General features: G+C 35.2%; 1 protein-coding gene across 1 annotated transcript; it reads left to right on the top strand.

The window, feature by feature from the left end:
* Nucleotides 1-18,825: 18,825 nt before the first annotated feature.
* LOC137851578 (protein-glutamine gamma-glutamyltransferase 5-like) lies at nt 18,826-22,258 on the top strand. The gene is made up of 5 exons (XM_068672823.1): nt 18,826-19,106; nt 20,032-20,150; nt 20,653-20,781; nt 21,010-21,187; nt 22,122-22,258. The coding sequence occupies exons 1-5, from the start codon at nt 18,908-18,910 to the stop codon at nt 22,256-22,258; spliced, it is 762 nt and encodes a 253-aa protein (XP_068528924.1). The 5' UTR covers nt 18,826-18,907.
* Nucleotides 22,259-22,514: the final 256 nt, after the last annotated feature.

Consider the following 22,514-nt stretch of genomic DNA (forward strand, 5'->3'; position numbering starts at 1 on the left):
TTCTATCAGCCTTGGGTATTTGTTAAATTTCAGTTATATATTTAGAAACTGCAAATTTTAAATTTGCCTTGTTTGAGTTTTTACTACAGTTATCAAAGAATTTAAGACTTCCTTTCAATGCAAACCATGCAGATAAGCAATTGCTAATTAAATGCCTGACCTAAGATGATAAATATGCTCTTGCAAATTACTTCCTTCTTTCTAACCAATTATTAATTTATATGATTAAAATACTGTGGAAACAAACTTATCTGCTACTCCTGTTGTTCATATAGTCTATCTTTGGATCAGCAATTGATACTAGTTAATTAGAATACGGATGCATGGCATATATTTTTCAGACTGAAAAAAACACTGATTTTTTTTTTTTGAGAGCTTTTATTTCCTCACCATCTCCTGTTTTTATAGTTTTGAGTGAAATCTAGAGAAAGCAGATATGAATGTTACCTCAAAGTGAGTCATTCTAATGTAATGACACAATGTCTGTGGTGCAAACAATTGTTATTACTAAAGAACATTTGTTTGTTCTCTTGGCAAAACCATTTTAACTGAGCACAATTAATATTATATATTCCAGAATGCAGTAACAACACTGATTCTCATCCAGCCACGGTATATCCACTGAGACATCTTTCTCCTTCCCTTTCCTAATGTAAGCAAGCATCAAAAGAAACAAACTAATGGGCCACCTGTATGTACAACAAATGTTGTACAACTGATCAGCTATATGGGTAATTCACATAATGAAAATATCTCATTTTGTTTGTTTTAAACATGACTAATGTTTTTGTAATATTCTCAATAATTCAAAATATTTATGTTTCAGCAGAACCATAAGGTCTATGGATTCTTCAAAGCTTTCTACCACTGTAGTTTGCTACCTTTTGCAAGATAATTTTTAGGGGAACCGTTTGTCACAGGCATTATGTTAGCCAAGTTCTATTTGTGCAAGTTCTAAATTTCTGCCTATAGGAAAGGATAGCAAAAGTGATGATTCTACAAAGTCTCTCTTGTACAATGAAAGACCTAAACATCACAAATTAAAAGCTAATTTGCCTGTGATTATTAAAGCTTAGGGATTAAGACAATTAGCCACTAAGTTCACATAATTTCTGGTTAGATAGGTATTGGTTTTCTACAATGAGCTGAAATGGTTGATTTTATGTAACCAAAATAATGAGTGTAGTTTAAGCTTTGCCACAACTCTGGTCTCCCAGAAAAACTGTAGTTGTCTGGTCCTGGAGCATCATGACTAAGATCTGATAAACTGTAGTTCATTTAAATATTTGAACCATGGTCTCTGGAGATGAAAGAAACTAAGATGGCAATATCTAAGTTAACAGATTAAGTTAACGGATTGTTGAAGAAAAATATCATCTCCCTGTCAACTCTGTAAAACCCAGCTGTAAGAAACAGAATTTTTAGACAACGTTCTTCTATCTCAGTGCTTTTGGATTCCACCAATTAACAGGCTGTTCAGTACTTTCATGCTGTTCTAGAGTAACTTGCTGTATAATGGTATATAATCTACATTTATAATTTTACAGACCTTATGTATCTGCATGGTCACTATGTGACTGTCACTGTGATTTTAGGTGATCTAAAACTTAAAAATAAATTTACCAGTAATAAAATCTCATACAGGTGTTAAAATCTCATATAGGTGTTACTATATCGCAGATATTTTTATTAAACAACAATGATAATGTTTCTTTAATATTTGTATCTTTTTAATTTAATATATTCAGACATAAGAGCAATATTAAATAATTGTTTAATTATCCATTCTTCCAGTTGTCTGAAATCAGGAAGAGAATCACACTGGTGAATAAAAGTGGGGAAAAATTATTACAACCATCAGTTGTTTGTATATTTCAATTTTTTAACAGCATGTGACTCAATTACTAGGGAGTTCAATAAGGAAAATGCAGATTGTCTTCTCTGACAAATAGATTTAAAATACCATGGGTGGTCTGTTCCATAGAAAATTAAAAGAGCATCTCTGAAGTGAACAATATGCATTTTTAAATAACAACTAAGACAGTGCTGGACTGTTCCTTCTGAAAACAGACTACTGAATTTAATTGGGATTTCAAATCTTAACCTTCCAGCAGTGACTCTCTGTAAATATGTTAATATTAGTAAATGCCAAGTGTCTGAATCTACCTCAGTATGTTAATGTGGAATCTTAATTATTAACAGTCTAATCCAATCCTTCTAGTGCAAGACCACTGGAAGTCTCTGAAATATAATTATACATTTAGAAATAATTCAATGAGAAAAAAGCATAGTGTTTTTCAAAAGAATTTTTGAAAAATAATGTTTTCAAGTCTCTGCCTTTAATGTTTTCTCTTTGCAAATGTTCTAACGTGAGCTCCTTGTGAGCCCCAGCACTCAATGGATAGAATGTGCTTTGTGACTCAGCACTTAAAACCAACTAATAAAGCCCAGAAGTGAATTTCAATGTTTTACGTTTTAAAATAGGCTATGCAGTGTAAAATTCTAACATACATTCTTACATTTGAGAGATTTTTTTTTTTGGTTAAGAAAAAACCCCAACTAGTCAGATTATATTAGTAAAGAAATATTTGCTGTGAGGGCGATCAAACACTAAAACAGGCTTCCTAGAGAGGTGGTTGATGCCCAGTGCCTGTCAGTTTTCAAGAGGCATTTGGACAATGCCTGTTAATATGCCTCACTAATAAGCTTTAACTTTTGGTTAGCCCTGAAGCGGTCAGGCAGTTGATGATCTTTGAAAGTCCCCTCCAACTGAACTGTTCTACTCTATTACTACCAACAATGACTTGGTTCAGCTCTAAAAGGTGTTTGTTGAATGCTGTGTTTAACTGACAGAAGTTTAACCTAATGTTGCAGTATTAGCTGTAAAACCAAGTTATCTGTTATTTGATTTTTTATAAACAAATTTTCTAAAATGCTCTGCTACCATCTTGAGCTGTTGCTTGAGTAGTCCAAAATAAGATCTTACTACAGGTAGGTACAATTGCATGCATCTAAAATGGTGAATTTGCTTGAAAATTATCATGCTGTGTGGTCCCATGTGGGCTTTCAGTATGTTGTGGGTAATGCTGTTTCCAAACAAACAACATCAAAAACAGCCCTTATTTTTTTAGAGGGTTTGACTACTTATTTTTTAGAAAGTTTGAAAACTTAATGCATTTGATGTTACTCTTATGGCCCATCCATGAATATGCTATATTTTTTCCAGGCTGGGATACTCTTCAATCCTGTTTTTAAAACAGAGGCTGTAAAACAAAGCAGACTATATTTACATGTAGATAGTTATTAGTTCCAGTATTTTTTCCTTATGCTATTCTACTCAGCTGAAATTTGTAAGTATATGTATTTCCAATATAAATATACTCTGTTCTAGAAACATTCCTAATGTGATCCATCATGTAATTACCATAAACCTGATTGTCTAGGATTCTTAGATCATATTTCCTACTTAAATGCAACTTCATTGGAGCTGCCTAATATATATATATATATATATATATATATATATATATATATATATATATATTTATGCTTTGAACCAATGGAGTGTTGGCTTCTCTTTACTCATTTTTTTTTTCCAACAAAACTTTTAAATTCCTTTTCTGAGAACTTAATAGAGCTGTATGCTATAAGCCAGCTTCCTTCACTAACAAAGGAAAGGCCAATGTAAAGGAAGTCAACAGTCTCAGCTTCTCATGTGACTGTTTTTCATAAATCATGTTTTATGTCTGTTTCATGCTTAGAACACACAGCAATTGGACACTTTAGCAGTCGGACCATGATGAGTATGACTCTCATATAGGATTTGCTTGAAAGAAGATAAAAGCATTTATAATAGCGGACTTTTATTTTTTTAATTTGTATTTATTTATTTTTTTATTTTATTTTAATGCTGTGCTAGTTTCATGAATGGAGAAAAAAAAAAGCAGCTTGATTATGCATTTTCTGTGTTATAACCATTTTCAGCTACCTCTTTCAAAGTTATTAGTAATTATGTTGGACAAAGAAGTCACCAAAAGATGCAACAATGTGCCCTATATGCCTTACTTGGCTACTTTTTTCCTTCACTTCTGATTATAATGAATGCTTTCTATTGTATCATGGCTTTTTTTTTTTTTTTTTTTTAAAAAAAGTTTTTTTTTTTCTATTTGTGTTTAGATTCACATTTAAGCTCACTGTTGCATAGTGATTATTTAATAAAAAAAGTTATATTTAGAATCTAACTTACAGTCTATCATTAAAGTCTGATTAAAGCATTAGTCTTTTTTCTTCTGTTTAATGGAATGGATTTTATTTTATAAAAAATGTTGACTACTTAATCTGTTTAAATTTCTCTTTTCTGAAGTCTGGGAAAGAAAACTCAGGTTCAGTATAGGTCTAAGAAGAAATAATGCTATTTTTCTGTTATGATCTGCCTAGTCAGTTTTACTTTTATTACTCCAAGAATTTCTGAATGCATCTTTAAAAATGAACTTGAAAGAGTGTTAACTGAGTGTTTCAGAAAGTTAAGTGCTTAACATGCCAGAAATATCCAAACTGTTGTATGTTTTATAATATGTTGATGGATTGTCATAAAAGGTATTTTTAAAGGTCAGTACAGTAGCAGAATACAGATTTAAATGCAGATTTTTTATGGTATAATAAAATACATGAGAGATGAATTTATAACAATAAAAAATGGGGCACAGGAAATCATTATCTAACTCTCAGCAAATTATGAAAGACTCTAAAACAAATTCCTGTGATGTATAACTTCAACATGGTTTCCCTGAAATAGGGACTGAAAGCGTGTAGGAAAACCATGTGAAAATATATTTTAGTAAGGGATATAGGCAGCATTTAAGGAATATGTTAGATTTACTTAATTAAAATATTTAATCTCTGCTTTCCAGTTGGAACATTTATTGCAGTTTTGTTATATGCACAAAGGGGAGCAAAAAGGTAGTGGAAGTTCGGTAGTAAAGGTAGGAAGTTCGGAAAATACTGTTAAAGAGTGTATCTATCCTAGTATAACATATGTAATATATGATATGTTTGTCCATAGGAAAAAAAAATATATTTTTTTAATACTGTCATAATGACAAACCTGTTCTTAGAGCCAGATCAGTGTTTTCTGAGATTGGAAGTTCTTTGATGTCCTAATGAAGGCAAATGGAAGTTCAGTATAAATGTAGAACCTGTTCTACAGGAATACTTTGTTGACCATGGTAAATGACAAATGTTAGATAGCAAAGAGTTAGCACCTCTTTGAGGTGCTGCTAAACCTCTCCTTTCTGTGCATGAGGCTTTTATAAAGTGTTTGCTATTACTTACACACAGCTAAAATGGATTATCCCTGTAATTACAGTTTTGTATGTGAAACATCAAACAGTTAAATATATATATATGGTTATTGCTGGGATTAAACCATGAGCTGTATGTTATTAGCTTGCTTGTAGCACTTAATGCAGGCTGTAAGTAAGGTGTTTGTAAATCTTGCATAATGCCTTAACACATTATTATTGTAATCGTGTCATATCTTATATTATTTCACTGGGTTTTGGTTTAAATTATATTGCTGTAGAGTGTTATCAGTTTTAGAAGTTTTCATATCATGAGCATGAGTAGCAGGCATCATGCCTTTGGAATTTCTTCAAAGTGAGCAAGTAACATGCTTCAGCAATATGTATGAACTTGCTTCATCATGGTGAGGTTGATGAAATATGTGTTGCTCTGTGTCTTAACATGCCCATGGTTTTTATGCAGTATATTGGTTAACAAATGCAAATCCTGAACTATATTATTGCTTTCAGGAAGGAAACAAATGCTTAGAAGAATAATCAATTTTGGATAGATTTGACATCCTTCATTCGTTAAATAAAATAAAATAAAATATTTGAAAATAAAAACTTTTTTTTTTTGGTGTTTGTTTTAAACAATAGTTTCTCAGTCCTTTCTCCTGTCTCCTTAACAACTTTTATAAAGCTTTCATTGGGGACAATGTGTCCTATGTTCTAAAAAAATATTTCCTGAACAAGTTAAAAATTAGCTGTAGAGGAAAACTAGTGGTTTTGACTGCAATGTTCTAGCTCATGATGGGGGGACAAAGGGGGCAGTTCGTAAATTTGCTGTGATTGAGATTTTAAAAAAAAAGTGAGATGCATATTTAATTAACACTGACTTTTCACCTATGTGATGGAGAGAGGAAAACTTTGTCATGAGATCTCTAGATCACATAAATGCAATTTGAGAGGTAAGAGTTAGTCACACCACTGTTTGGTTTGAAGCAAATTAAATTAATTAAAATAGCTCCAGATCCTTGTTCATTAGTTACTTTTTAACCATGCGTGTAACAGGACTGATTCCTGTTTCCAGGGCAGTAGAGCAGTGATAAAGCTCGGGCAATTTTTTCATTCCCCTTGGCAATCTGTTCTCAGTAGTATGTGAGTATCAAAAATAGATCTGATTAGAAAAAAAGAAAGTTGGTGATGATTCTTGGTTTCAGAGACAGAGAGGAACTTGCATGCCTATGCTTTTAGGTGTTTGTTTATTATAATAATCATAGATACATAGCTACTTTTCATATGAGCTAGTCTTTGACTCTCTGCTCTATGTATAAAGGATAGTCTAACTTAAGGATGTTTTCACATATCAGTAAAGGGAGAGAAATATGGGAGATTTCTCTTTAAATATTGCCAATTTAAATTAAAAGATAAATTATTTGTATTTGTTTTCTACTCCAAAGAAGCATGAAGAATTTTAATTTTCACAACATCATGCTTTCTCTTGCAAAGAAAGAAGGCAGAGTTTCGAACTGGTGCACAAGGCTGATGACAATCTCTATCCACAACACCCTCTGCCATTTTTCTTTAAATGATTTACTATTTGGATGATCATTAGCTGGAAAGGAAAAAATGTTTCCCTATGCATTCAAGACATCCAGGCTCATACATCTAATTACTATTCTTTAGAAAGATGATGGCACATTTCAGTGTAATTATTGCTCAGCTGGATGTGTTCTTATGAAAAAAAAAAAGGACTCATTTCACAGTATTGTATAAAATGTTAGGATGATATTCTCTAACACATGGTGTTTGAATCCAGCCAAGAGTAGACTTGATATTCTTACTGATTTTTAAGTGAAGCAAAACTGTTTTCAATAAATCTTGTGAATATTTATTTTCTTTGTAAAGAAACTGAGAAAATGATGTTTAATAAAAAGTTTTAAAATATAGTTGAAAGCAGGATTGGACAAAGACATTACCGAAGATAGCTGGCTAGCTTAAAAGACTGTGAACTAAGACTGTGGCTAGTGTAACTTCAACAGGCAGAGAATCCGTACTTGTATATAGAAAAGTAGCCCAAAGTGTTTTAGTATGTCCTTAACATACAGTACTATTTAAAACCTGACTAGAAAAACTGGAAGGTGCTGCTTGAAATATGTGATACCTGGGTGTGTAGATGTCTCCCTGCTTATTTTCATGATGCAATTAAATTTCCATTCCTTTTTTTTTTTTTTTTTTAATACCATGTTAGTGAACTATTTTCCACCGTTGGAAAATACTTATATTACTTATAAATACTGATATCAAAGTGCTAAGACTAAAAGTATGAGCTAGATTCTCTTTCTGTATATCAAATGGAATTTGGGAGGTTTTTGCACTTAAAAAAATACTAAAATTACTGTAAAAGGAACTGAAAGCAGACTCTTATTCAGAATTTTCTATTGAAAATAATGTCATAATGTCACAATTCAGCATTATGGTTTTTTGCTCATATGTGTTAGGTGAAGACTTTGCCTGAGTGTAATAGGGAACACTACTAGGTAGTCATATATGAATTACTAGTGGTCTTGGTATAATAAGATGCACATCCAATTCTGTGCTACATTTTTCATAATGTGTGAGAAGATTTCACTAAAAGTTGCACAAATAACTCATTTATGCCAATTTTCAGGATGAACCAAAGGATGGACAAGTTCAGCAGGCACCTTAATACTTAAGATTCCCTCTAGTGAGCATAATAATATTATCTAATGCATCCTGATAAATTAAAATAAAAATAAACTCCCCCAAAACAGCTATCTGCTTTTGAATTATCTAATGTGTTTTGATAGTATAAATTGATGCTGAATCAAGAATAACTACTTAATGTTTTCCAAAACACTTGTACGGTGTGTGCTACAGCTTTCCTATACTTAATACTTACTGAATAAGAGTTGTATTTTGAATCTAAGTTAATGTGTTAGTTCCATACTTGTTTTTATTATTATTATGAAGATGGTGACACCTATGTAGCTTCCACAAAATGTTAATGATTACTTTGTAAGTTTGTTATTTAGTAAAGCTTTATAAGTATAAACTGCATATCAGAAACTGTTGGAGAAAAGATAAAATACAATGAAATAGCACTGTTAAAAATCTTACTGTAGCCACTCTAATTGTTAAATGACACTCAATTGTTAAATGACATATCAAAGATCATCTTATCAAAAAGTAGAGATCTCAAACAAAACCAATAATACTTGTTTTTTGAAATAAACAAAAACTATTGACTTAGGAAATTCTACTAAATGGGAGACCAGAGCTTTCAAAAACAGGTGTTGTTTTTTATACCTGCATGTACAGCTGTGTTTGTAAAGAAGTTGGAAGTATTTGATGCATCATTCTCACATGATGTTTGTACACACCATGCTTTTATAGGAGCCGGAAACATTTACTACTTCCTATTGAGGCACATCATCTGTCTTCATGCTAGCCCTGGCTTGTGTTTTGACCATCTTTCAGACACTGCCATTAGTGTTTGAGTTGAGCTCCTTGCGACACAGTAATAATCTAGTGGCAAAAATCTGTTGGAGGAACAGAGCTTGAACTGGATGAGCAATCCAAACTGGAATGGAGCCTCTTACATGTATAAAACCAACACATGAAGGTACTTCCAGCACCTGGGAGCAGTTGTTCTCTCTTTATCTTGTACCTTGCTTGCCTCCACCTAAACTGGCACTTCCATCTCCCTGTCTCTTTTTTTTGTGCTGAGTGGTGCGGAGTCTAATTGGAGGCCTGTGCTAGCAGTGTCACCCAGGGGTCAGTACTGGGTCCAGTCTTGTTCAACTTATTCATCAACAACCTGGATGATGGAATGGCGTGTGCCCTCGGCAAGTTTGCTGATGACACAAAACTCAGAGGAGTGGCTGATACCCCAGAGGCCTGTGCTGCCATTCAGAGGGACCTGGACAGGCTGTAGAGTTGGGCCGAGAGGAACAACAAGTTCAGCAAGGACAAGTGCAATGTCCTGCACCTAGGAAGGAATAACCCCAAGCACCGGTACAGGCTGAGGGCTGACCTGCTGGAGAGCAGCTCTGCAGAGAGGGACCTGAGAGTCTTAGTGGACAGCAGACTGACTGTGAGTCAGCATTGTGCCCTTGTGACCAAAAAGACCAATGGTATCCTGGGCTGCATACAGAAGTGTTGCCAGCAGGCCAAGGGAGGTGATCCTGCCCCTCTACTCAGCCCTGGTGAGGCCGCACATGAACTATTGTGTCCTGTTCTGTGCTCCCCAGTACAAGAGGGACATGGAAATACTGGAGTGAGCCCAGAGGAGGGCTACGAAGCTGATTAGAGGACTAGAGTACCTTTTGTACAAGGACAGGCTGAGAGAACTAGGCCTGTCTAGCCTGGAAAAGAGAAGACTGAGGGAAAACCTCATCAATGTGTACAAATACCTGAGAGAAGGGTATTGAGAGAATGGAGCCTGTCTCTTTTCAGTTGTGCCCAGTGACAGGACGAGAGGCAACAGGCACAAACTGAAGCGCAGGAAGTTCCGGCTGAATATGAGGGGGCATGTCTTTACTGTGAGTGTGCCAGAGCACTGACACAGGTTGCTCAGAGAGGTTGTGGAGTCTCCTTCTTTGGAGATATTCAAAACCCACCTGGATGCCGTCCTGTGCAATGTACTCTAGGTGATCCTGCTTGGCAGGGGGTTGGACTAGATGATCGTTAGAGGTCCCTTTCAGCCTCAGCCATTCTGTGATTCTGTGAAACCTTCCATTCTGTACTCTGTGCTTTACTTACACTGCTGAAAAGGGAGCTCCATGATTCATTAAAACCAGTTCCTAATCCCCTACCATTGGGAAGGCTCTGAAAGCTTATGCAAATGTCATTAAAGCAAAGTCATTACCTGACATTCCAGCAAATGTGTTGCCCAGATCTGCTGTCTCGTCTTCCTGAATGAGCAGAGAAATCACCAGCTGCCAGGCCCAGCAATCTAAAAGTAAACAAATAAAATAAATTTGCGAACAAACTGAAAAAAAAAAAATAATGAAATCTGTTTTTTTTTTTTTTTTTTTTTTTTTTTTTTTTTTTTTTTTTTAAGACATTGCCCCTTCTCCCCCTCAAAATCTTTGTAGCATTGGAGCCTATAAGAAACTATGCTATTTCTCATTGAAGAAAGAGTGTCTGTATGTGTATATATAAACTAAATAATATCTGGGGGTTGCATCTCTGATCCATTGGGTCTTCCTTGCTTTGTGTAAACAATGCTGTCTTCAATATATACCATGGTTTATATATATGGAAGATATACTGTATAGACATTTCAAACCGGAAAAAAATTTAAGAATCTCTTCCAGTTAGTTTTAACTTCTGATTCTTCTACTCCCAAGTGCTTAAAATAAAAACAGCAAAGAGCTGTGTTTTATTTATTTATTTATTTATTAATGTAGAATAAGTAATGCATGGGCAATCTTAGAAATCCTGAAAAAGCTGTGTCAGGTACTGAACTTAGATTGTCAGAACCAAAATACTTTCTTGCCTCTGTTTTTAACATTAGAGAATTCTCAGGCGAAAACAAGAACTCTTTTTATTGAAAGTATTAGTACTTGAGACTAATAGTTCCATTTGTTTGTTCATTTGCTTGCTGTGATGGAGATCTACACTCTAGACCTGTTCCTTGGGATTCTGAGCTCTAGTCCTTGGGATTCTGATTCTCTAGTCTTTCATGAAGAAATTTTAAAGGAAAATCTAGGAAAAGTCACAGGAGGAAAAAATAGGTTTTTAAACAAGAAGTAGACACTCAAAGTTGAAGCTTTAAATTAAGGTGTGGAATAGGAGCCAACTTGAATTCTTCAAGATAGCGAAAAACCTCCTGTGATCCAACCTAATAAATGTCCTTCTCTGTTTTATTCTTTGAACTCACACTGCTCAAACTGAATCTATTTGAAATTAGCATTGCCTGTCTGGGTAAGAGATCCATATCTACTTCATTGCTTGGGCAGTTAGACCAGTGGGTTGTAATCACAGGCCTGGTTTCTCTGTGTGGGAAAGTTACTGTTGAGTGACCTGAGGTTTGAATTTACAGTACTACTAGCCTATTCTACTTCCGTTTTTAATACGGTTGTGAACAAACTCCTTTGAAAGTGAACCTACAGTGCTCAAAGTATTTTACCTAGCAAATTGCTAAACTATAAATTCTAGCTTATTTATGAACTTTTTATAGACAAACCATTATTTTTATTTCTGTTGAAACTTATTCATTGCAATTTATGCATTTTTATATTTTTTTTCCTATGAAGTTATCCTAGTTACAATTGCTACTGTTAATAAAGTACATGAAAAAAACAGCTAATTAAAAATTTACTATGGAAGTACTATAGAGTGAAGATGAAATGCAGTAGTAAGGCCTGCGGTATGACTCAGGCTATTATTTTACCTTGGCTCTGTTCTAAATGCGATGACATGATGCCTTAAGCACAAATGATGTTTCTTCCTTTTATGAGGTACACCTAGTTGTTTGACCTTTCTGTGTTCTGCATATGCTGCAACATTCTAGGTGTGTGTCTTTCACATTGGCACTGTGTATACTGGGAAAAATATCCTATCAAATGGAGTGAAAACAGGGGCTTACACAGTCATTGTAAGCCTCGTATAAATCTAAAATACAATAGACCAAGCAGCTCCAGCAGAATGCAAGGTAAGTCCTATGAACCAGCTTGGATGGGAGCTCCCTTGAAGTAGTTCTTGGTTTCTCTGTATGAAGACTGGTGGTTTTGTTGTTTTAGAAACCACCTATAATTATTTAATGCTACTAATTTCCTCCAGGTTTTAGAAAGACAAAGTTGCCCTATACAACTTAAAACACACCGGCTTCTTGTCTAAGGCTTCATTTGAAGCATTTCTTCGTTGTAATTCACCTGTAAATAGGGTGTTTCAATACATGCTCACACTCAACAGAGTAGTTGCCAGTGCTTTCAGGTTCTTTAATGAAAGGCACCCTCACTGCAAATTGATATATGAATTTTAAGAAACTTCAGGGTGTGTGCTGTAACAAAGTTCATGTTACTTTGACAGCCTATTGCCCTTTTAATATGAAAGTTTTTAAAGGTCAGATGTACTTTATGCAGATTCTTAACAAATATGTTTTTTTTTCTTTTTTTTTTTCCTTTTTTTTTTTTTCTTCCATTCTCTTCTCTATCCACATTTCTCGTTAAGCATGAATGTTTCTGAAATCTTGGGAACAGGTAGTGATGCCAGTTAATAGCTTCCTCAAATATCCATACTTGTCAGGTAACTTTTTATCCCATCACTTATTGTTATTTCTACATTAGGGCTGCCTACTGACATGTGCCTAAGTTGAGTAGCTAAAATGTTTTTTAACCACTGTAGTTGCCCCAGCATCCCACTAGATGACACTTTCACCAAAACACTTCACATACATGCTGATTCTTCCCTTAGTTCCCTGTTCAGCTGTCATTTTGTGTTCCCTTTCTTGAAAGGATTCCTTGGATGCTTGATTACTCTGACTTTTCTATTGTTCCCGAATATGTTAGTGACTCTGTGGAGCAGCATCAGTGAAGTTCATAGGTGTTCTTTCTGTGATTGTTATGTCCTCATCTTCAATTCTTGCCCTTTCCTAGTGGCATAATAGGCAATTGAAAGCTAAGAAGATTTCTGATACTTAGCAGGCACTCCACTTGACTTTGTCAATGCTCAGCATATGTCACTCTACAGTAGTGCAAGTAATATATAATTTTCAAATACAATAAAAGACAAATGCAATCCATACTATTTTAATAACAATTACTCCGTAAATTAAAAAAATCCTTTCAAAACTCTTACTGCATAAATGCTTGTACAGTAGGGTCAAAATATTAAATAAACTTAATAGTCTAAATAGCTTGAATTCCTCATAAATGTGTCATTTTGCAGAATTTTCAGGCCTGCTTCATGCATATCATCTTCTTTGTACATTTCAGGGGCCTGTTGGATATGTAAGTAAGACACTAGTGATGCGGGGAGGACATCTTGCACAAACGATGAGTGAAATATTAGGGAAAGAGATGGATGCAAAGGGGAAAAGTGTCCCCCGCTGGGACTGAGGGACTATTGATGTTTGTTTGGTGCTCCTCACTGTTAGGCAGGTAGAGGAGATATTTCTGTCCAGACGGAGACTCAGCTCCCTTGGAGGTCAGCAGTCAGGACACATCAGCTGTTTAGACAGACCATGAGCTGAGTGGCAAATCCTTTCCATAATACATATCAGTATTTCCTGTTTGTGCACAGCCCTGGGTTTTTCTTTAGGGCAGTGGCCCTGTTGCCTGAACAATCTGGGACCAACTTGTTTGATGTTGGCGAGGGCTTGGAAGGCAAGAGGGGTAAGAATAGACTGAGAGCAGATAGAAGGCTAGTATGCTATGATTTTCTCCCTTGTTAAAGATTCTTCTTACTCTAGGCATTTGGGACTCGGGCTTGAATGAGAGGACCAACCAGTCTGATAGCTGTGAGCTGGCAGTAGCAATTGGATGGCTTTGCACGTACTGATAGGCAGGAACCTGGGCATCTTAGAGACTTTGCTTTGGGGATGGGTATCTGTAAAGTGATCCTGCAGAGACAGATAGGCACCAAAGCAGCTTCAAGGATCTAAGCAAGCATACTTACTAAAGTCAGTGACTCATGTCTATACAGAAAGTGTTCAGCTTCTGATTCAGTCCTTTATTATTTTAAACTCTTAATTAAGTCTCTTTGAACCCACAGGTGCAGCAACTTACTGATGCATATTTGTTTTCTTTTATTTGTCACAGGATTTCATTTACCAAAATATTTTAGGCTGGTGGTTGAACTAGAGGTATTTGAGGGGATTTAAATATATTTTTAGAAACTGACCAGCTTTGGTCATTTTCTGTTTATAGGTCTGGGACTATCACCTAAAAAGCTCCATCAAGATCAGTTTTTCTCTCTGGACTTTAGTATGAGCGTACATTTGTAAGTAGGTCTCTGATGGATGGCTAGACCACTTCCATTCCTATTTTACAGGTTGATTTTAAATTGATTATGTGTTTACACATGTATTATTTTCTATTTTAACTAAATGATTTGTTATGCAATAGTATATATATATTTAATTTCTATTAAATTGAAGTTCTGAATATTCAAATGAAAAATATTAAGAAAATGAAATTTGGTATAACTGTACCGGTTTTCAGATATATACCTTTTCATGAGAAATGAATGAAATACTTACCACTTGCAAATATTTTCATAGCATTCAATTTACTAGCCAAATATTTGCAAGTTTTGAATATGAACACATTAAATTTATGTTCACTTTCTAATGAATCTGTCGTACAACTATTTCAGTCACTGTTCCAAAACCACCGCTGGTGCACTGATTTGTTTTATTTGCTATAGTTTATGTGAAGTTATTTTGCCACATATGCACTTAAGTTAAGCTTACTAAGTCATTTCAGTTTTAGTTAAGCTGCTTCATTTTACGATTTCTTAAATAACTGACTAGAATCCAGAGAGTTATCCAAATCACTAAACTTCAGTCATTGTGTTCTTTGTGTATCAATGATTTTATTTATTTATTTTTAAAATGCAAATTAATTGAAGGGATTGCAAATGATATTTTGTGGATTGAATCTTCAGGGCAAGAGACATAAGATAGTTGACAACTGTTGAAAATGTTCACCCTTGTTTTGGTAGAGGAAATTTGAATCCATCTTTCGTAATTGCAAGCTGATGTCCTCATCCATGAGTGAGCAGAGAGAACACTTGTACTTTTTGGGTATTATTGTATTAAGTATGCCTGGGATCTAAATATAACAATACATCTTGTATCAAAATATTTAATTGTTTTCTGGTCATAGAAATTATTGGAAAAACCTCAAATGCCTGTCAGAATTTGTGGAGAAGGAAGCAAACAAGCTGAGATATTTGTTGTGTGCTCTCACATAAATATGCACAAGGTATAAATAAATTCTCTAACTTTTAGACTAAGCTTTAATATACATTTCAAAAACATTTAATGCAGCACCTCTATTTATTTTACAGTTTAGCTGGGAAAGTTTGCAACTGTTTCTTATGCTCTGATCTCCACTTGGAGGTAGTGCTATGCAGACTTTCTGAAAACTGGAATTTCTGCCTATAATAAATATGCCCACTATTGGTTGAATGAAAAGAATCTAAATTCAGCTTATGTCTAGCATTCTTTTATTCTTGCAGGTGACTGAAGGTGTCTAGCCACTAGGTGCTGAGACTTGTGGGAACTTTAAGTGGCTAAAAATCATGGCTTATGCTGAAATGTGTTCAGATCCATCCTGGTCTTAAAATATTTTTCAGACATACCGAGTTGTGGTATGTTGAGTGTACCATGCTATAGGTGAGGTACCAAGATCTCTCCTTCCCTTCAACCACAGGACTCTCCCTAATAATGCTGGAAGTGAAAATGAATCATTTATGAGCATCAGTAGACACATGGGTGGGGCCTCTTTGTAAACTGGTATTTTGTTGATGCAATATGTGTGACAGCCTTTTAGTTCTGAATATAAATGTTACTGAGAGGAAATTAGGTTGGTTCACAGAGATCAGCCAGACCTTGCAGTGCATCTTGCTGAGGAGCAGGTACCACCAACCAGCACTGTGCTTCGGATACTAGTACATGCAGAAGGAAAATGGAAGGTGAGTGTTTTGAAACTTTACTATCACTAGACACAGGACTGAGAATAGAAATAATTAAACAGTCAGGTGTAAGTACAGAAGAAAGTGTAAATATTGCTGTGTGGAATCAAGACAAGGGATTGCTTCTAAGGCTTAGATTTTATTATGTGTGGATTTAGAAAGAAGAGAGACATTTTTGGAAAAAAAAAAAAAAGAAAAAGAAAAGAAAGGGAAAAAGAGTTATGGAGAAGAAGCGGTGAAAGAACAGCCATTTATGAGAATAAGAGAGAGCATGGAAAAGAATGTATTTTATTTCCAGCATAAAATAAACTGTAATAGTTTTCAGTATTCTTATGTTAGAATCAATTATTTCACAGTAGTTACCTGAAGTATTCTCTCTGGAATGAAGGCAAAATGTGAATTGCTAGAGAAAACCCGTTGACTGGTATTAGAGGTAGGGTTTCTATCAGAGAAAGAAAACCCATAAGAGATGTGAAATTGATTAGCCTTTAGTATTTTCTCTGAGCTTCCTTTGCTTAAGAAGGCAGTTGTTAGCTCCTTTGTGATCCAACCATGATAGTTAACTCCGACAAGCAAACTATGGGCTGACTTTAAACAACTTCCCTGGGAAACATGTAATATCTCAACTCCCTGATGTTCCAGTTTAACTGGATTCATGAGTCAATGAAATGTAGTTGTCCTGGTTTATAAACTCCTCCAAAGGACGGGTGAGGATCTATCAGGTTCTTTCAGTCAGTGACCACAGGAATTCGTCATGTGTGCTGTAAGCACCTCTAATCCTTCTATTCAACCAGAACACCTTGCACTGTGGTTGACAGCTCTCATTGAGATACAAGATTTTCTGTGATTCTGTTAATCTTTCTTATTCAGCAGGTATGATGCACTCATGAGCAATAATGATGCAATGCATTGCTCTGTTTTATTTTTATTTTTATTTTTTTAATTATTATTTTTGATAGTATGCATGTTTTTAGGATGGGCAATGCCTGTGTTTCTTTACTGATCCTTGCTGAAGAGCTGAATGACCAGTTCTTTATCAAATTTCAATAAGTGGATAAAATATGAAATTATTCCTTTTTTTTTTTTTTTTTTCCTTCCCCAGACCTTCCCTCCACAATTCATTTCATTAATGGTTTATTTAAGAATGTGATCATGGGAAACTCAATTGGCTTGTGTTAAGTGTCCATGTCCCATGGGCTTAGCTATAAGTTGTCTTTTAAGTGAATACACCCCTGGTTCTGGTGGGAAAAACTAGTTTCCCCTACATACCAACTGTCTATTCAATTTAGCACCAATTTAGCTAGAGAAATTGCATTGTTTGGTTGTACTGCAAGTTTAGCAGGACCAAACTTAATCTTTCAGAATTAAAAAATATCCAAGTCTTTGTAGTTCTGTGAGCCCAGTTTCCAAAACTGCTGAGAATTCATGGCTCCCATCACCTTCAATTAGAGTGAAGCACTTTTGAAAATAACATGTTGTATGCAAATAAGTAAAAATGAATGTTGCCACCCATCCTTCTGGCACCAGGATCATAATTAGCCCTGGGAAATGGCTGATATCCAGGCAGGGTGCCGGGGGTGGGGTGGAGGCGGATCATCCAAGATTTTAGTCAAGCTAATCACAGCATTTGGGATAGACTGTCAGCATTTTTTTTTTTTAATCATAATTTGTGAATATCTCCTTTTCCATCAGGTTCCTCAAAGATCTCTCAATTTGTGTAATAAAATGGATGCCTCCAAACCTTTTATAATTTTGGGAAATGTAGATAGAAACAACTACATATGTGTGCATATTCAACATTATTTGCGATTTGGGGGTGAATATTCAATTCTTATTGAATATATGCATATTCACACTTTTTTCATAGCTTATTTGGAGTACCATTTAAGCCTTAAAACACATGCATTTGTTATCAAATATTTTATTTATCCATTTTTCTTTATTGTTTTATTCCAACTCTCATAGCATGTGAAAAAAGTTTGCCGTTTAGATGTGGTTGAAAAGCAACTATGTCAAAAGCCAGGGTGTTGTCTTTTGGTGAGACTACTACAATACAGAACCAATCTTTCAGGTAGAGATACTAATAAGTGTCCTTTGACATCAGTTATTTATAAAGCACAAAGGTGCTATATAAGCAAAGTGAAACTTGTAGCACAGCTTTATAAATCAAAGCATTATACAAGTTTCTACCTGCAAGCTAAGGAAGTGGTGAACTTCTAAGGATACTTTTATGGATGCATGTCTCCAAATAGTTTCTCAGTGTTGCCAAAATTTGAACAAACCCTTGACTGTTTGTTTTTTTGTTTGTTTGTTTTGTTTTTCAAAACAGTTATCTGTTTCATCTATCTCCTGTTTCATGTAATCTTGACTTCATCCAGTGATGTGGCCTCAATTATTTGGTTTTCAATCTGTATTTCTTTCCCCATCCTGCAGTCATTGAGCTTGGAGATGTTGACCTGAACTGTCCTTCCAATTGCCAAATTCATAACACCCATTTCTTCGGAACTGACAGACAGATAATAAGGAGAGGGCAAGCCTTCAACTTTTATGCTCGCTTCCATAATCGGGAATGGGATGACTCCATGGATCAGGCCATTTTCACCGTGGAGACAGGTAGTCACACCCAAAATATGTGTAGTCTTTCTCGGTCCTTTTCTGGTAAGTAATATTTCCCATAGTCTTCAGTGATAAATACTATCTACACATTCATCTTCTGTGTGAACAGACTACCCTCCCCTAGCTAAGACAGTGCTTCTACCATTTAAAGTTTTCTCACCCTGCTATGAAAATCACAAGTGAAATACAAATCCACCCTTTGGAGCTTTAAATTGCAAATGATTGCTAAACAAATTACTTGCTTTTTACATGTGCTTTGTTTACCCTGATTGAAATTCTATTTATTTTCCTGAAAAGGCCTCAGACCCTGCGAGTCAAATGAGACGAAATGTACATTCCCAATGGGCAGATGTCTAGATCAAACCTGCTGGAGTGCTTCCTACAAAATTCATCAACCAAAATGCATCAGTATTAGTGTGTTTCCTCCCTCCAATGCCTGCATTGGCCGTTATATTCTCAATATGCAAATCACATCTTGTGGTCACACATACCAGCGATGTCTTGGAGATTTTTATGTCCTTTTTAACCCATGGTGTGCAGGTGAGAACTCTAGGGATATTGAGATGGTTTAAAGAAAAATGCTAATGATTAATAAAACATGTTGAAATTATTAATTACTTAGCTGGTAAGTAAGGGATGAAGTCACAGAAATCATAGGAAATAGGGATCATAGTTTTTTTTTTTTTTTTTTCGTTTCTTTTTCCTGTATATTCAAGGCTGTCTCAATCTGGTGTTTTGATTTGGTTTCTTAGTGGTAGTACTGATGTGATGTAATTTTATTTTCTCCACTTTTAAAATAGCTTGCCAGGAAAAGAGGCTATATGCACAAACTGAAACAAAGGAGATTGTGTTTGAACATCAGGAAAAACCTTTGTTATTATGCAGGTGAATGAAGTATTGGCACAGGTTGTTCACAGAGGTTATGGAGTTTCCCTCCTTTTATATATTGAAAAGCCACCTAGATATGGTCCTGGGCAACCAGCTCTATGTGACCCTGCTAAAACAGGGGAGTTGGGTCAGATGACCTCCAGAGGTCTCTTCCAACCCCATTCATTCTGTGATTCTGTGATATCACCATGACAATACAAACATGAAGTTCAGTAAATCTGATTTGAGAGGCAGCCAAATGTGAAGTCTTTAAGACTTTGCCAAAATCATTAGATGGCAAATATTTACATTGTCCATTGATTTGATCAGAATTAAATACCGAACTCTAAATGCAGTGTTTGACTCCTAGAATTGTTTAGGGTGAAGATAAATTGCAAGCTCTGTAATTCAGGTGTATCATAGCAGAGTGCAGCTTAATAAAGGCAAAACCAAGCAGTAAACAGAAATGAATTAAACATGCTTAAAAGCATATGTTTAAAATAGATAGGAAAACAAAGAGGGATCAAGTGAAATAGATAAAAGATATAGAAGTGCTAGAAATGAACATCTTGTCTGATAGCTCTTGCATCTTTTCCAGATGACCCTGTGTATATGGATAATCAGGCTCAAAGAGAAGAATATGTTCTGAATGAACATGGCATACTGTATGAAGGAGTTCACAAACATATTACCTCTAGACCTTGGCACTTTGGACAGGTATATTTTGAATATTTGTTCAGAAGAAGTTGTCATCCATATAAGTACTAATGAAGAGTCATCCATATTTTGCAGAAATACATCTTATGTAATGGAGTACAAAAGGGTTTTAGGTCTAGTCCAGAACATGCATGCAATGAAAGAAATGTTTAAGAATGTCTCTGTAGCTCAAATAACTGCGAGGAAGTTTGCTGTAATATAGAATCACGGAAACATCAGAATGTTCTTGGAAAAAGAAAATTGTGCTTCTGAAGTTAAAATGATTCCATTAGTTAGACACAAGCAAGTATAACATGCTTTTCAAAAGAGACTATCCTTGATCTTCTTTCAATCAGACAGACAACATCATGCAGACTACTAGAAGCTAGACTTGATTTTAAAGAAATGGTATGGGAAGGGAGAAGGAAGCTCATACACATGAGAAAGACTGCAGTATTGACAAGAAAAGTGCTTTTTCAATGTTAGAATACCATGATGTCTGTGTTAACTTCTCTTTGATCAGTTTGAAGATGGAATTCTGGATATCTGCTTGAAGATTCTAGACATGGGTGCAAGTTACCATCACGGCTCTGATCGAGACCATTGTTGGCGCAATGATCCTGTGCATGTCAGCATGGTGGTAAACCACATGGTAAGAACTAACAGTGCATGACCTTTGAATAGATTGGGTCACACTTCATTTTTTTATAGAAGGATAAATTGCACTGTAATGAAACAGTAGTAGGGAAAATCTTTTTTGTGCTCAGATTCACAGGAAAAAGTAACTTGTAGCATTTATCTTTGATATTTTTGCAAGATGCTTAGGATATGAAGACATGGTCAGGTATTTGGAAAAGTTGTTTTTCTTTTCTCTCACTAGATAAGCAGCCATACCACTAACAGCATCATGAAGATTCCAGAAAACAATGATTACCTGAAAGGAACAAAACCATTTTCCTGGAATGGAAGTGTCCCCATTCTTCAGCAGTGGTATAATGGCAGATGCAGACCAGTCAGATATGGGTACTGTGGGTCTCTTGCTTCAGTAATGTGCACAGGTATAATATTTCAGTCTTTCCTTACCTAGCTATCCAAATGAAAGACAGAAAACCAGAATTAGAAAACTCTGACCCTAAGTACTCCTGTAAGCATATACCTCATAAGCATTTTACTAGAAAAGAAATGGAGTATTTTATCTTGTTTTGATATGGTATGGCTGCCTACACAGTGTTTATTATCAGCCTGTTGCTTTCCTATAAACTGTGATGAACAAGAAAAGTGATACTGTCTTTCTTGACCCTTACTTATGCAATGTAGCTCTCAGTATTGCAGTTTTTATTAAAATATGGAGCAAACAACCTCACAGAAGTAAAAATTTATCCTTTGGGTGAGGTTTAAAGGAAGAGTAAAAGCACCAACTTATGAAGAGGAATAAGACTTTTACCACCATCTCCTCCAAAACACAAAAGCAGCAAGCTACTATCTTATTTTGCTACAAAGGAGGAGATAATAGTGAACTAAATGATATGAAGAAGGGGGGAAGAGTTACAATGTTATACCATTTACTTCCTGAAGCTGCTTCTACATTGATGAAAATTAGGTTGACACTATACATACAAATCTAGAAACACTACACTATACTTATAAAAAGTATGGACATTTCTGACTAGTGTTTTATTAATGCAGGGTCAGGAACATTATTTTTGTATTTACAACAGGTGTGTGTATTGTTTGTTTGTTTATTTATTTAGTTATTTATTTTTATGCTGGAATAATATGAAGTCATTCCTTTCTGTTAGGCTCTTTTCAAGTTACTTTTCAGTAAAAAGAAATTTTGCAGACAGAATTACGACAACCCAAATGTTATCTCCTATGCATTTTGTTTATATGATGGCGAAGTAGAATGCAGGAGAATAATTTACAGAGTAAGTAAAAGGCTTGTTTGATTAATTACTGTTTAAAATGACTCCTGATTTTTTTTTTCCCTTACAGTGATGAGATGTTTGGGAATTCCAAGTCGTGTTGTCACAAATTTCTGTTTTCCATGCTCAAATGAGAATCCCCTTGGTATTAATGAGATTTTTGACTGTACTGGAAAAAACCTCTGTGGAAAAGACAAGCTATGGTAAGTAAGAAATAAACAATAATATATTTTGGTTTTGTCAAAAGCAAGATGATAGGAAGACTAGTGTAAATCTAGCAAGTAAGTAGTTTGGTATTACATAGCTGTTCATTTTCCTATTAGTCCATTTCAAAAGCATACAGTCACTGAGGAGGCAGTCTGTTCAATCTACCCTTAAAAACAATAACAAGAAGAAAAAGCACACTTTTGAGAATTGATACTAGCTGCTTATCCTTCTCAGTTGAAGCAATAGGCCATCCGTC

Source organism: Anas acuta, chromosome 2, assembly GCF_963932015.1.
Source record: "Anas acuta chromosome 2, bAnaAcu1.1, whole genome shotgun sequence".
In the NCBI taxonomy this organism is placed as follows: Eukaryota; Metazoa; Chordata; class Aves; order Anseriformes; family Anatidae; genus Anas; species Anas acuta.

What these genes read in the sequence shown, in the direction of transcription:
- LOC137851578 (XM_068672823.1), top strand. Translation starts at nt 18,908, where the DNA reads ATGGGCAGATGTCTAGATCAAACCTGCTGGAGTGCTTCCTACAAAATT. An exon ending in GACCTTGGCACTTTGGACAG is followed by an intron (nt 20,151 to 20,652) that starts GTATATTTTGAA and finishes CTCTTTGATCAG; the next exon opens with TTTGAAGATGGAATTCTGGA. An exon ending in GCATGGTGGTAAACCACATG is followed by an intron (nt 20,782 to 21,009) that starts GTAAGAACTAAC and finishes TTCTCTCACTAG; the next exon opens with ATAAGCAGCCATACCACTAA.